Consider the following 13333-nt stretch of genomic DNA (forward strand, 5'->3'; position numbering starts at 1 on the left):
AGCACAATCAGTATCTAACCACTCGCTGCTGGCATCAAACCTAATTGCAGAACCAAGAGACGTAACTCCTGAAGGAGGCATTTTTGTACTCCCGCTTGCTTGCTTCAAGAGATGTTTAATACAGTGACCCTGAAAGCAATTTCTACCAACAAACAGTGGAAGGGCAAATTGCAATATGGAAGTTTCGAGTAGCAGTCTGTCTTGATTAAGCCACCACTCTTACCAAAGCAGACTCCGCTGGTTGATGACCTGCCATTTCTGGGACAGCCTCTGACGGAGAGGAAGAAAGCAACATAAAACAGCATGTTATAATCCACGGAATACGCTCAGCTGCATGCATGTTCTGCATTTAAAAGTTTAAGATTTGGCATCAAGGCAACCCAAGTGCTGTGTCAATAAAAACTTATGTTGTGTAACATGTATATATTATGCAGCGGGGCATCTCTTTATATAATCCAGTCTGCTTCTGTGAAGATAATCAGAGAGCAGCATCAAAGCACACAAACACATACTCTCTCTCCCTGCATTGGAAACTCTGCTCAGTTATACCCCCTACCCAGACACCTGAGATTTCATTACACACCAAGCACACAGTTTGAAGCCTCCTAGGCCTGTTACTGGGCTATAATATAATCCAAAGGCACTATGCTGCAGTGGTTCTAGTTTTGATCTTGGGTGTCAGAAATCTGGATTAGACAGTTTCCAGTTATGAACCTCACTGAGTTCCTATCACTCTACTTTACAGGACACTGTGATGTTCAAAGCAACACCCTGAACTCCTGGGAGGAAGAGCTGAATATAAATACCCCCCCCCCCAATAGCAGCATGGAAATGCTAACCTTTCCTAGCAGTTAACAGCACAAGTCACATATACATACATATTCTGCATTTCCTTACCATATGTAAGTAGGTGAAGAGTGGCCCAAGTATAGGACAAATAAGAGTTTCATAGTGTTCTGGGGGGCAAGAGAGGACCAAGGGTTTCACAAACACACCTGTATAGAACTAGTTAAAGAAATTAAGCAGCACATACAAGCATCAACATTTTCCTGATGCAAATGCCTTACTGACACACGGTTCTCCCTTACTGATAAAGCCTTCCCAGCAGCACAGCACCACCAGCTTCTCTGGAGTCTCTTGTCTCATCTTTGAAGAACTCCAGAGTCTCTTGTGATCCTGAATCATCTCTAAATCTGAGTTTAGATTTATGTGGAGGGGATTTCACTTAACATCTTTTGCCAAGGACAAGCTGCATTGACAATGTTATGATGCCTTTGAAAATTGCTAAGAGATATAGGGACAGACATGTTAAAATTTAGGGAAGAAACACAAGTTAATTGTGAAAGCTACAATACTGGGCTGATGGCCTATATTTCGACTGCCAGGTAACAAATTGTACAGGTACAAGTTTTTGCTGCCCAGCCTTTCAGATTCAAGTGAAGAGGAAAAACAAGGGATGCTGGGGTCACTTGGGAAACCACTGGAGATCCCTAATGTGAGACATACAGATGCTGGCCAGAAGACTGTATTATATATTCTGAGTCATTCCTGCTTCAAAAAAGTTGGTTTTGAACCACTAGCAGACATGCCCTTTTCCACAGCACTCCTCATTATTTCCAACTTTTTTTAAAAAAAGAAAAGTATATAATCTGCAACAGAAACAGCCTGTTGAAGAAGGATGGCAAAGGGAGTATGCCGTGTGTTCAGCAGGTTTCCCCCCCCTATTGGTACTATTTGAGAGAGAAAACTGTGATAAGGGTACAGTGAAAAGAAGCAAAAGCAATTGGGTGCTAGGTAGAAAATACACATTGCACCCATTCTGCAGTCACTCTATTGGTTAGTGATCAGTTACCAGGTTCATTTCAAGGGTCTGGTTGTGTGTGTGTGTTATGTGCCATCAAGTCGCCTCCAACCTATGGTGACCGAAGGAAAGACCTCCAAAATGTCCTGTATTTAACAGACTTGCTCAGATCCTTCAAATTGGAAAATGTGGCTTCTTTTATTGCGTCAAGCCATCTCATTTTAGATCTTCCTCTTTTCCTACTGCCTTCCACTTTTCCTAGCATTATTGACTTTTTCAGAGAATCATGTCTTCTCATGATGTGACCAAAGTAAGATAGCCTCAGTTTTGTCATTTTACCTTCTAGGAAGGATTCAGGCTTGATTTGATCTAGTACCTACTTGTATTTTTGGCTGTTCATGGTATCCGCAAAACTCTCCTCCAGCACCACATTTCAAATGAATACATTTTCTTCCTGTCAGCTTTCTTCACTGTCCAGCTTTCACATCCATACATAGTAATGGGGAATACCATAGTTTGGATTATCTTGATCTTGGTTCTCAGAGAGACATCTTTATCTTTAAGGATCTTATCTAGCTCCCTCATAGCTGCTCTTCCAAGTCTGAATCTTCTGATTTCTTCATTGTAGTCTCCCTTTTGGTTGATGATTGAGCCAAGGAATAGAAAATCTTGGACAATTTCAATTTCCTCATTGTCAACTTTTAAAATTGTGTTAATTCCTCAGTAGTCATTACTTTTGTCTTCTTGCTGTTCTGCTGTAATCCTGCTTTGACGCTTTCTCCTTGAACCTTTGTAAGTAGTTGTTTCAAGTCTTCACTATTTTCTGCCACCAATGTGGTGTCATCTGCATACCTCAAATTGTTAATGTTCCTTCCACCAATTTTCACTCCACCTTCTTCTAGATCTAATCTAGCTTTTCTTATGATATACTCTGCATAGAGGTTGAACAGAAAGGGAGATAATATGCAGCCTTGTCTGATACCCTTGCCAATTGGAAACCATTCTGTTTCCCCATATTCTGTCCTGACAGTAGCCTCTTGTCCAGATGACAGGGTATGCATCAAAACAATCAGATGTTGTGGCACTCTCATTTCTTTTAAAACTCTCCATAGTTTTTCATGATCCACACAGTCAAAAGCTTTGCTGTAGTCTATAAAACACAGGCTGATTTTCTTCTGAAATTCCCTGGTATGTGTCAGACTGTGGCTTACTAAAAGTTGCAATCCAGCCTCTCTCTTGCAATTAGACATGAGTCCATTGGTTCCAAAAGATTTTAGTGAATATAAACAACCATTATAGTCCACTGACCAAGATGCAATATCTTGGCTGGTACACGAGTATTGTTACGAATGACAGGCAAAGGTTAAGGTACAGAATAGCATAGCCCAGCAAGTCCCATCCTCCCCCCATAGTTCTCAAAACAAATGGCTTGAAGCTGAGAGAGTGAAACTTTCCCAAGGCTGGAAAGGTTGTAGTCATAACATTCCTCTTCTTTGAGATAACTGTTATTGGACTGCTTGTCACCTGCAAAAGAAGAGCTTAAAACACTGACAGGATTAAAATGGAGTCTCTTTGGTTAGATCACATAAGGAACATAGTCAGACCTGACAGTATGTTCCATTAGCCACTGTAAATTTGCAATGTGATCTCTGGTGCCTCTTCGTCTTCTGAATCCAGCTTGAACATCTGGCATTTCTGGTTATCACCTACAAAGTCCTTCATGGCAGTGGACCCACATGCCTCTCCTGCTATGTTCCACTGCAACAACTTTGCTTATTTGAGCAAAACATACTAAAGGTATGAACCTGCAAATGGAAAAGAATGGCAACTGCCTGTTCATATGCATTCTCTGCAGTGGCTCCAATCTCATGGAACAGTTTGTGAGAGGAGGCCCAGAAAGCTTCCCAACCCTCATCATCTTTCAGAACATGCAAAATGAAACTGTGAGGGTTTCTTCTCTTCAGTGTATTGGAAGGTATCCTTGCATGGTTTGTGTCTCGATATTGTTCTGTGGACAAAGCATATGAATATCTCTTGCAAAGGCTTCCATTATTCTGAGATGGCACTCAAGTTCCCTCCCTTTCATGTCTTTCCAAGGTATAGAAGAGATGGATTCACCTCTGGTGTAGCCATCTCAGAATACAGTCACCTTTACTTTGGAGACCTGTAACTGGAGATACTGCAAGTTTGAAGAACAGGAAAATGACAATTTAAGGTACTACAAAATAAAGAAGAAGAGGATGATTGACGGTGCCAAATATCAAGTTACACTATGAAGCAGCTGGTTTGTCTTGGATTATGGATTGGATTACAAACCCTAAAGACAGATTAATACGATTAGAAGCAGCTGACCTGCCCAATGGGCTACACAATTACCTCTGCATAAAGAGAAGAGCAAGGACACAGTATAAGAGTCATGTGATAAGAGATAGCTTGAATCAGATTTGGGATTCAGTTAGAATGAGAATAAGCCCTCCGATATCACCAATACTCTCACCGATTGATGCCTTTTGTGACAAGAATCAGAAAAAGATAATGATCTTATAATTTATCAAGGTACGATAAACTCTCAAGGAAAGATAAAATCATGGCAAGAAATTTGAGATGAAGGAAAGAAAATACAGTGACTGATATATTGTCAAGCTGACTCCAGATTAAAGGAAGCTCTCAAGGGTTACAGAGGTCATTTGAGGGATCTTACTGATTTTGAAAAGATAACGCAGAAAAAGAATCATACTCTGGGCCAAATTTACAAGCTTCTACTTCAATATGATACAGAAACAGAACAAGTTAAAATTTGCATGTTAAAGTGGATGCAAAATTTTGGCGAAGAAATAACACTGGGAAAACTTACGGACTAAGGGCATACAATTTACGGCAAGCCAAACACTTAGAAAAAATTGGTACAAGATGTTTTTCAGATGGTACATTACACCAAAAGATATTGAAAAAATGGATAAGAAATATATAGGATCATGCTGGAAATGTAAAGAAGCAGATGGCTTATCTTCTGACAGGGAAAGAAAGGATAGAGCAGTTTTGATCAACACATCCTAGATGGATGATGATCCATGAGGGTGTTTTTTTTTTTTGGTTCACCAAGAACCCATGGGAGTGAAGGGCCTATAGGGTAGTTTGAAGGTTCAGGAGGTCCTGGAATCTGGATGGTAACCTGATCACAGCAGGTCGTCCAGCTAAAGGTAAAAATGCATACTGAGTCCTGAGATGGGCTACTTTTGCAACCATCAACTTGGTGAAGACTCAGGAAAAGGAGAACAGAACAAAGGAAGTGCCCTGGTACTGACAGTGTTGGTGATTGTAGGCAATCTGAAGGTACTGTCTTGAGTTGGGATGTATGGGGATGTGAAGGTAAGCCTCCTTGAGATCTATGGACTCTAGAAAGTCCCCACCTGGAAAGCCTCCACTAGTGATTGGAGGGTTTCCATGTGAAATTTCCTCTCTCACAAGCCTGTTGAGGTGCTTTAGGTCCAGAATTGCCCTCCAACTGCTGTTTTTCTCAGGCATGACATATAAGGTAGAGTAGGTCCCCAAAAATCTTTCATTCTCTGGAACCAGCTTTATGGCTTGAATCTCCAGCAGGTGAGTGATGGCTTTGGAGCATAAGCTGATAATGCTGGTGCTTACTGGATCTTGAGGACACAAGAAACCTGTTTTGTGGGGTGTAGCAGAGGTCTCTGATGTGCCCCTAGCTGATAGTTTGGTGGTAAACCCAGTTATCCTGGGTGGAGCAAAACCAAGTGTGTGAAAAGTCCTGTAGTAATAGAGATTATTAGTACACAGTAATACAGTACTAATACTCCTAATATGGCATCAGGAACTGAAGAGTTTCTTTCTGGATTTGTTGAGCAGGGGCCAAGATATGCGGAGGTGGACTTGAAGGAGAATAGGTCAGCTTTCGAAGTCTAGAAACTCTGGAGTCCTGGTGCTGAAAGGATTCTGTGGATGAATGACTGGAGCCTTAGCCTGACTTGCTAGAATTGTTGTCCTAGCTTTTTTTTTCTTGGTCTCCACCAGGACTTCACCTAGACTGGAGTCCCCAAAGAGTTTCTTTCCCTGATAGAGGACCGCTGAAAGGTTGTTCTTGGAGAGGTGATCCACCTTCCAGTGTTTCAGCCAAAGGTTACATCGATGTCGGAGGCTAAGGGGCAAGCATGGAATTGGACAGCATTAAGGCCAGCAGAAAATTCAGAAGCTCTTTTGATATCTAGGAGATTTTGCCTCAGTCTGACTGGATGAGCAGTCAGCTCCTCTATCCAGAGAATGGAGCCTCTCGAGAAGATCAATGAAGCCACACGTGCTGATAGTGAGGGCTGCCCCATCGATGATGGGTGGGAAGAAATACCCTCTGAAGGCAAATGAAATTCCTTGCTGCCCCCTTCAGTGCTTTGAGGATCCCCTCCCCATAGTGGAGCCTGGAGGCAGGATGGGTGGGAGGAAATGCCCTTTTGGCATTCATACTTGCTGGGCCCTCCTGGTCTTGTGAAGATGATAGAGTGAGAGTTGGTGGTTCAAATGAACTGTGAATGTTTCTGTGACAGGCCACTGCTTCAGAATGGGAGAGGGCCTGCTGTTCACTCTCCATTCCTGCTGGTTCTTCAGCTGAGAAGACAGCAGCAGTTGAAGAAACAGCGTAAGCAGCCATCATAGAGACTTGTTCTTGAGCCACAAAGGATGAGGCTGCTGCATTGTCCTGTTGTAGTGGCTCCGCTGTAGTTGCCGCCTTAGGGCTTTCCATGTGAAACAGCTTTTTTTCTTTCTCTTTCCAGCTGTTGTTGCCAAGAGGCATGAGAAACTAATGCAGATTTCTTTAGATGTTTCAACATTTTTTTCTGCTAACCTCTTAAGAAGGCAGGAGAGCTGTGGAGACTCATTCTTCTACACAGCAGGCAAGACATGGAATGGGGTGGTGATGGAGCATTTCCTCAGGATAGTGAAAGCCTTTGCCAGAGATATGTATATGCCCTGCCCACAGAGCAGAGAGGAGGCACAACCCATACAAGGATACCTTCCTCCACTGAGGGAGAACAGAAGTGTTCTGGAGGACATTGTTATAAAGGGATTAGAACTACTCTGCAACTGAACTGCTCAGGATGTTGTTTTTATAAGGGAATAGGATTGTAGTCTATTGCAATGTTTACTGTATGTGTCACCTTGCTTTTTCTGCATTGTCTTCAACCTTTGAAACCTGCTTTCTGCTTTATAGTATATCATGCCTTAGACAAGGGGGTTTTTTTGGCATTGTTTTTCATTTCTGTAATCCTAGTTCTAGTGCATTGTCTATTGGATATCTCGTCTGCCTTGCGTTTCAGCAAGAAAAGTGGGCTACAAGTAAAAGTAAATAAACACACAAACAACAAAGGATACGAAGCATAGGGCGGAGTCTGTAGTCAGGTATATTGTTAAGATTGACAAAGGCAGAATTAAGAAGCTCAGCTGCTAGGCCATTGACTGTGTAGAAATCTTGCTGCATTGATGAGCCGGCATTCCCCAGAATGTGGAAGCTGCAATTCAAATGGCACAGTCCAGGATCCGATAACCAGAAATATACTGCCTCTGCAAATGGGGTTTCTCCTATATTATCAGAACTAATAAATTAGCCAGGAATTTGGAAAATTCTTTTTATTATAATCTCAGCTATTGTCCATTAATGCAACCTGTAGTGTTCAGTTCCATAACTTAATCAGTTATCAGCTGAAAACAGGAATTTCTGTTATCCTCACAGCTATGAGAAGGATTTTACCATACATCTTTGCAGTGTTAGGAATACGAAGACACTGACTGTAGTAATTTGAATGGAATTTGAAAAGCCATCAGAAGACTAGAGCAAAGGAGGACATGCAATGGCATCTTTTACCAGGATTAAGTGGTGCAACAATATTTCACACAACAGAAAATCCTGCAAAGGAAACTGCTGTTGTGACAGGCTATGCAAACTCACTGCATGAATTTCTCTCTGCTTTTGGTTATTTGGGTATTACAGATACTGTAGTGTAAAAAACAAAGACCTAGCCAGATTATCAGCACACACTAATACAGTACTATTGGAAATTACCGGGGCCCTTACCAGTTGTCATACAAGGCACAGAAAAAGCCCTGCATTCTTTCCAAGACCGTTTTGTAAACAGGAGAATCATAAAGCTCCAGCAAAGGCTGAGGAAGGCCTAAGAAGAGGAAAATAGTATCAGTGAAGCAAAGCCACTGCCATAAACACAGAAACTTGCTAATGGAAAAATGAACTACTAGTGGAAATCTCAAAATGATACAGTTCTGAAAGCATTTACAGGGGAACAAGTAGAAGAATCCCAACAAAAGGCTGAGGTCCATGGACTGCTATTGGGAAATGTGGTTAGATTTTGCCTCTTACACATACCAACCACAGGGAAGGTGCAAGCATGAGCTCAAACCTCTGGCAACTGTGTATACTTTGTTGAGGAAGACTTTTTGTTGAGGAAGACTATTTCAGCCTTTAAGAACTACTAGTTTAGAAAAATGAAGCATCTGATGGTTTTAAGAAGACTCTGATTGCAGTTACTGAGCGTGAACACAGCTCCCATGTTTTGAAATGGGTGAAACAGTTGTAAGGTTAACAGAGAAAGCACTATATGTGGAGACTTACCTAGGATTGCATTTTTCTCAACTTCCAGCATGTCCAAGGCCTTTGCAAAAGTTTCCCCCAATTTAGCCACCATCTCCGGCATGTACAGATTGTTGTGGGTCCTGGAACAGAACATGGAGTCACACAGTTACTACCTGTGCCCTTTAGCCACCAGGCAGTGGGAAATTGCCTTCAGCTTGTAAACAGTTCCTGTGTCGGGTGATGAGGAAGGTGAGACCAAGCACTTGTGCATGGGATCCCCCTTCCTTACCAAGAGAAACACTCATCAGTTGGGGACATGGAGAAGACTCCACTTTGTGCAGAGGGTACCAGCTGCCCCACACAACAGTTACCCTCAGAGTTCACCTCATCTCAGCCCTCTGAAATGCTGGCTGCAATGCACATGAGAAGGCCACTATCAGGAAGAGGCCACATAACTCACAGGCAAGTTATGTTTCTAGCAAGATCCTCTGCTTCTGCTGATTTGCAGAGGAAAAGCTGCCTCTGAAATACACACACTGCCCCCCTAAGGATGGGTCACAGTCCCTAGAATGGCAGGTGGTACCGGACAAATGCAGCAACTTAACAATATGCTCACATGCTACAAGCAGCTGGGCAGCAGGGAGATACCCCCTCCTAAAGGGAGCACAGCTCTGCATTAACCACAGCCAGGGAGGGACCCCCATTCAGCCAAGGGTGACCTCTCTCTTGCCATCCAGGCCAAATAGAGTCCCTCACCAGACAGATGCAACATCTGAGTGGGGGAAGGGTCTCTGTCTCACCTACCTCTCTCCTTTGAGACCTCAGACCTCCACTCAGGGCTTCGGCAACTGCACACAGCACAAATTCAGCAGCCAAACGGCCCAACCGCCTCCGCCAAAACTGCAATGCCACTGTGCCTGCTGCTAGAGGTGATCATGGGTAACTCAGTATCTCCCCTAAAGCAGCATTTTCCCAGAGTGAGAAAATATAGGGAGAACAAGGGACTAGGATGTTAGGCGGCCAGGGCGGGCCTCTCAATTGCTTTCCAGTGTCTCAGCTTTCATTTTTTAGAAGTCTCTAGCTGTTATACTTGTGAAGAAAACCTTCAAGAACGTGACCCAAGTGCAACCAATGCAGCGATGTCTGCCTGAGCTTGCAGAGAGCTTGAAACAATAGCTCTGAGGTGTGAACTGCCCATTCATTTCAAAGGGTGCTAACAGAAGCTGCAAAAAAGGAGAAGCATCATATTATGAAGACCAAGTAACTACTAGTTTTGGCTAAGCCTTTAAGACCCACATTAGGGCTTTTATTGTTTAATCATTTCTATTGCCCCCTCAATGCCAACTTGGGAGAAGTATGGAAAATGCTGCCTTAAGGGACTTGCTGCCCTGCCCTGAATATCCCAGGAGAGCCTGATCTCATCAGATCTCAGAAACTAAGCAGAGTTGGCCTTAGTTAGTAATTGGATGGGAGTCCTCCACTGAAGACCAGGGTTGCAGAGGCAGCCAATGGCAAACCACCTCTGTTAGTCCCTTGCCATGAAAACCCTGCCAGGGGTCGCCGTAAGTCATCTATGACAGCACTCTCCACCAAGGGACTTGCACATCCCTATATAACCAAAACCCCTTTCAGGGTGTCCAATGACGTATCAGCCTGGGCATTGTTTCTGTTGTTTTTTTTAAAGCTTCTCTTTGCAGTTTTCAAATTTTTTAACATAATTTTGAAGCTTTGTTGTTCTAGGATTTTGACTCACAGTTTAAGGTAGAATGGGATTTACCAAACTGGTGATCTGATTCACATTAGAATGGGCAGGAAGGAATGCATAGCTATAGGGTGTAAATGCTATTATTTGACCTTCCTATAATACTGTATACATGCTTAATATATGAGGATGTAGCTCTCAGTAATATGACAGGAGAATTGTGACAATTCTAACCGGCTAAACCAAGCATACTGAGGAATGCAGAAAAACTGACTGACTAGTGGTGCCTGATAAAAAAAATGTCTGCATCTTTGTAGGCTAACATTCTTCTCTAACTGTTTAACTCTCATATATTGTGATTGAACACCACTCATTGAGGTCAGTTATTTGCATTCAAGATACACTAGGGGACAGTAAACCTGTCCATGTTCAGAGGGAGCATGCAGCTGCTGAGTATGCCATGGTCCAAGATTCTCAATCCTACTGTCAAAAATTAATTCAGACTCCTGTTGACCACAGTGTTAAGCACCAATGCCATTTTCTGACTACTGAAAACCAGCTGGAGCCTTTCAAGAACTTCCCAGAGGTCCAACAGGCAGAGGGAGAGAGAATGTGAGCTGCAGCTATGCAAGCCCTGCAGTAGGACTCTTGCTGCTCCACAACAGCAGCATTGTTAGCTTCATGGTAACTGAACTTACTAATACTAATGATAATATCCTTTAAACTTATATTCAATCTATTTATAGGGCAAAGCCATCAATGCAGAATTTCACTGATGTGAGGAGGAATGGTCTTAGGTGGAAACAGATCACTGGGACACACTACTGAGGTGTATTTGGATGCAGAGGATGCTTAACAAGACCACATGTGTATTTATAGGTAGACTTGCTGAAGATGAGGCAAAAATGGTTTCCCAGGCATACATGTGGTAGGATCCAGACTAATATTTCTGCAGGCACAAAGACTTCTACCCATGGACCACACTCCCTATCAAATCCTGGGGGTTCCCTCTCCTCTAGGAACAGGGTGGGGGGGATCATGGTCTGCAGGTGGAAGTTTTTGCACTTACAGAAACATTAGTCTGGATCAAAGCTATGGGAAAACAGTCATCGGGTCTTCATCCGCAGCTGTCTCTGGCAACTCTCAAAAGTGGCTGTACGTATATGTGCAAAAAACAACATCCCCTGGATTACTTTCCCTTGCCCTTCTTTTACCCATTCTCTCAAACTTGCTGTCCCTCATTTTGTTTCTGCAGATGACCAAGGAGTATGACAGTGGCTACAAAGGTGCCAGTCAGATAAGGAAGGTAGATGACCCAAATAATTGACTCCGTTTAACAATGAGCCCTCAAATGGCAGCCACAAAAGAACTTTCTCTGTATAGAATATGGAGTAGTTTGCTCTACTGTAAAGATCCACAGGCCCAAGAAGAGGTAGTACGTGAACACAGAGGATCTCATGAACACTGCACAAAAGGACAGAAGGGACCATTATTCTGGTTCAGGATCTACTAAGAAAGTAAAACTGCAACAGAATAAGAAAAACTAACAGGTGGTTAGAGAGCCTGAAGTATCAACGGTAAGAAGTAGTATCCTGTAGAAACATCCAACAAGATGCAACTAGGCAGCCAATAGGAAAGTTAAATCAAGAGCAAAGTTTACTATATAGCTCCGAATTTCCTAAATGGAAAAACTTGCATTGGTTTAAAGTTTTTACATGTTAGCTGGATACAATTGTCATCTTGCCAAGGGCTTAGCAAAAAAAGCTTTACACGCATAACTTACCTTTATGCAGACTGTTAGCTGTATCCAGAGCACAAGGCACCATGCAAGAAACCCAGAGAAGTGCAGCTATTTATTTGATGTTACCTTTTCAGATGTGATCATTCAAGATAGCAATGCTTTGTGCAAACCCATGGGCTTTTAGTGTTCTCACAATCCAGTTCTAACAAAATCTGGTATTGTTCATTAAAAAGAAAAAGTATGTGCAACTTTGTTGAACAGCACTTTGTGAATTCACTGTAAAAGGGAAGGGGGGGGGGCTATGACTCAGTCATGGAACACATGCTTTTATGTAGAAGGTCCCAGGTGTAATTCCTGGCATCTCCAGTTAAGAGATCTTGGCTATTTGGTTTTGGGAAAAACCTTACTCTGTCTTGAGATCACAGTCCTTGACTGTGAAGATACTGAAGCCAGACAGGTTCATAGACTAATTTGGTTTAGGACAGCATTATATACTCAAGATAACACACTCAGGCAAGGTATAATGGAAGGAAGCATTAGTCACCATCTTACATTAAAAACAGCACATCTAGGAGAAAGGTTCTAGCCTGGCTTGTTCCATGTTGTGCTAGCTTTTTACACACAAGGAATTTTTTCAAGCTATTTCTCGCCTGCAGCCTGAAGTGCTACATACAGCCATGTTATCCCCTCAGAGGTCTACCAACTAATTTTCATCTTTATCTACTACATGTGTAGGACAGGCTACAAACTCTTACAGAGGGAGGACAAACAGTTCACTGTCTTCTGTAGGTTGTGGCTGTCATGAGTGATGTTGCAATTTTCATTTATTTTAAAATGTATTAATTGATTTTTTTATAGAAAGTAGCTAAGGCAGTGATCCAAATAAAGAGCAATGCATAAACATCAAGTCTGGATTTCTAGCTCTGTACCCAGAATGCCTTTGAAAAGGACCAGCGACATTCAAGTTGCAATGCAGATGAAGTACACTGCCACACGGCCACAGCATCAGAATGGCACAGAGACCAACTCAAGCTCCAATATGGCTAGTATTTAACAAAAGAAAAGGCAGACTGAGTTCATATATGAGAGCTTGCTAACATAAAAGTGTGGAAGCTCTTGATCTTTATCACAGTTGTGTTTCAGATGCCCTGCAAATATTGGCAATTAACTGACAGTACTGCCATCATAATCCTTGTTAAATAAAGAATATGCATTATGTTGCATCAGTATCACAGCTAGATGGTCTATGTATTTTCTGTAACAAAAATGCTTGCCAAAGATCCAAGATGTGTTTGCATGCACACACAATGCCTACAGCTTTTTTGTTGTCCCCCCAATTCTCTGTCACCCACCCCAGTATATAAAGTTTCTCGCTATAGGTATTATGGCCTTTTGTTGCCTACTTGCAGCTTATCCTTTTCCTCCTCTCATCCTTTCACCCAGCAGCCTGAACGCTGCATACACCCAAGAAGACAAATCCTCCTGCACTCT

The 13333-nt window shown here is 42.5% G+C and overlaps 1 protein-coding gene across 2 annotated transcripts in view; it reads right to left on the reverse strand.

The window, feature by feature from the left end:
* Positions 1–13333, reverse strand: part of XPO5 (exportin 5) — a 60097-nt gene that overhangs the window by 6561 nt on the left and 40203 nt on the right. For both annotated transcript variants that reach the window (XM_054977261.1, XM_054977252.1), the window contains 5 exons: positions 8439–8539; positions 7887–7983; positions 7187–7323; positions 898–995; positions 224–270 (listed from right to left, as the gene is read on the reverse strand). In XM_054977261.1, the coding sequence (XP_054833236.1) occupies positions 224–270; positions 898–995; positions 7187–7323; positions 7887–7983; positions 8439–8539 (480 nt within the window). The remainder of the gene's footprint in view (positions 1–223; positions 271–897; positions 996–7186; positions 7324–7886; positions 7984–8438; positions 8540–13333) is intronic.

This window comes from Eublepharis macularius, chromosome 1, assembly GCF_028583425.1.
Source record: "Eublepharis macularius isolate TG4126 chromosome 1, MPM_Emac_v1.0, whole genome shotgun sequence".
In the NCBI taxonomy this organism is placed as follows: Eukaryota; Metazoa; Chordata; class Lepidosauria; order Squamata; family Eublepharidae; genus Eublepharis; species Eublepharis macularius.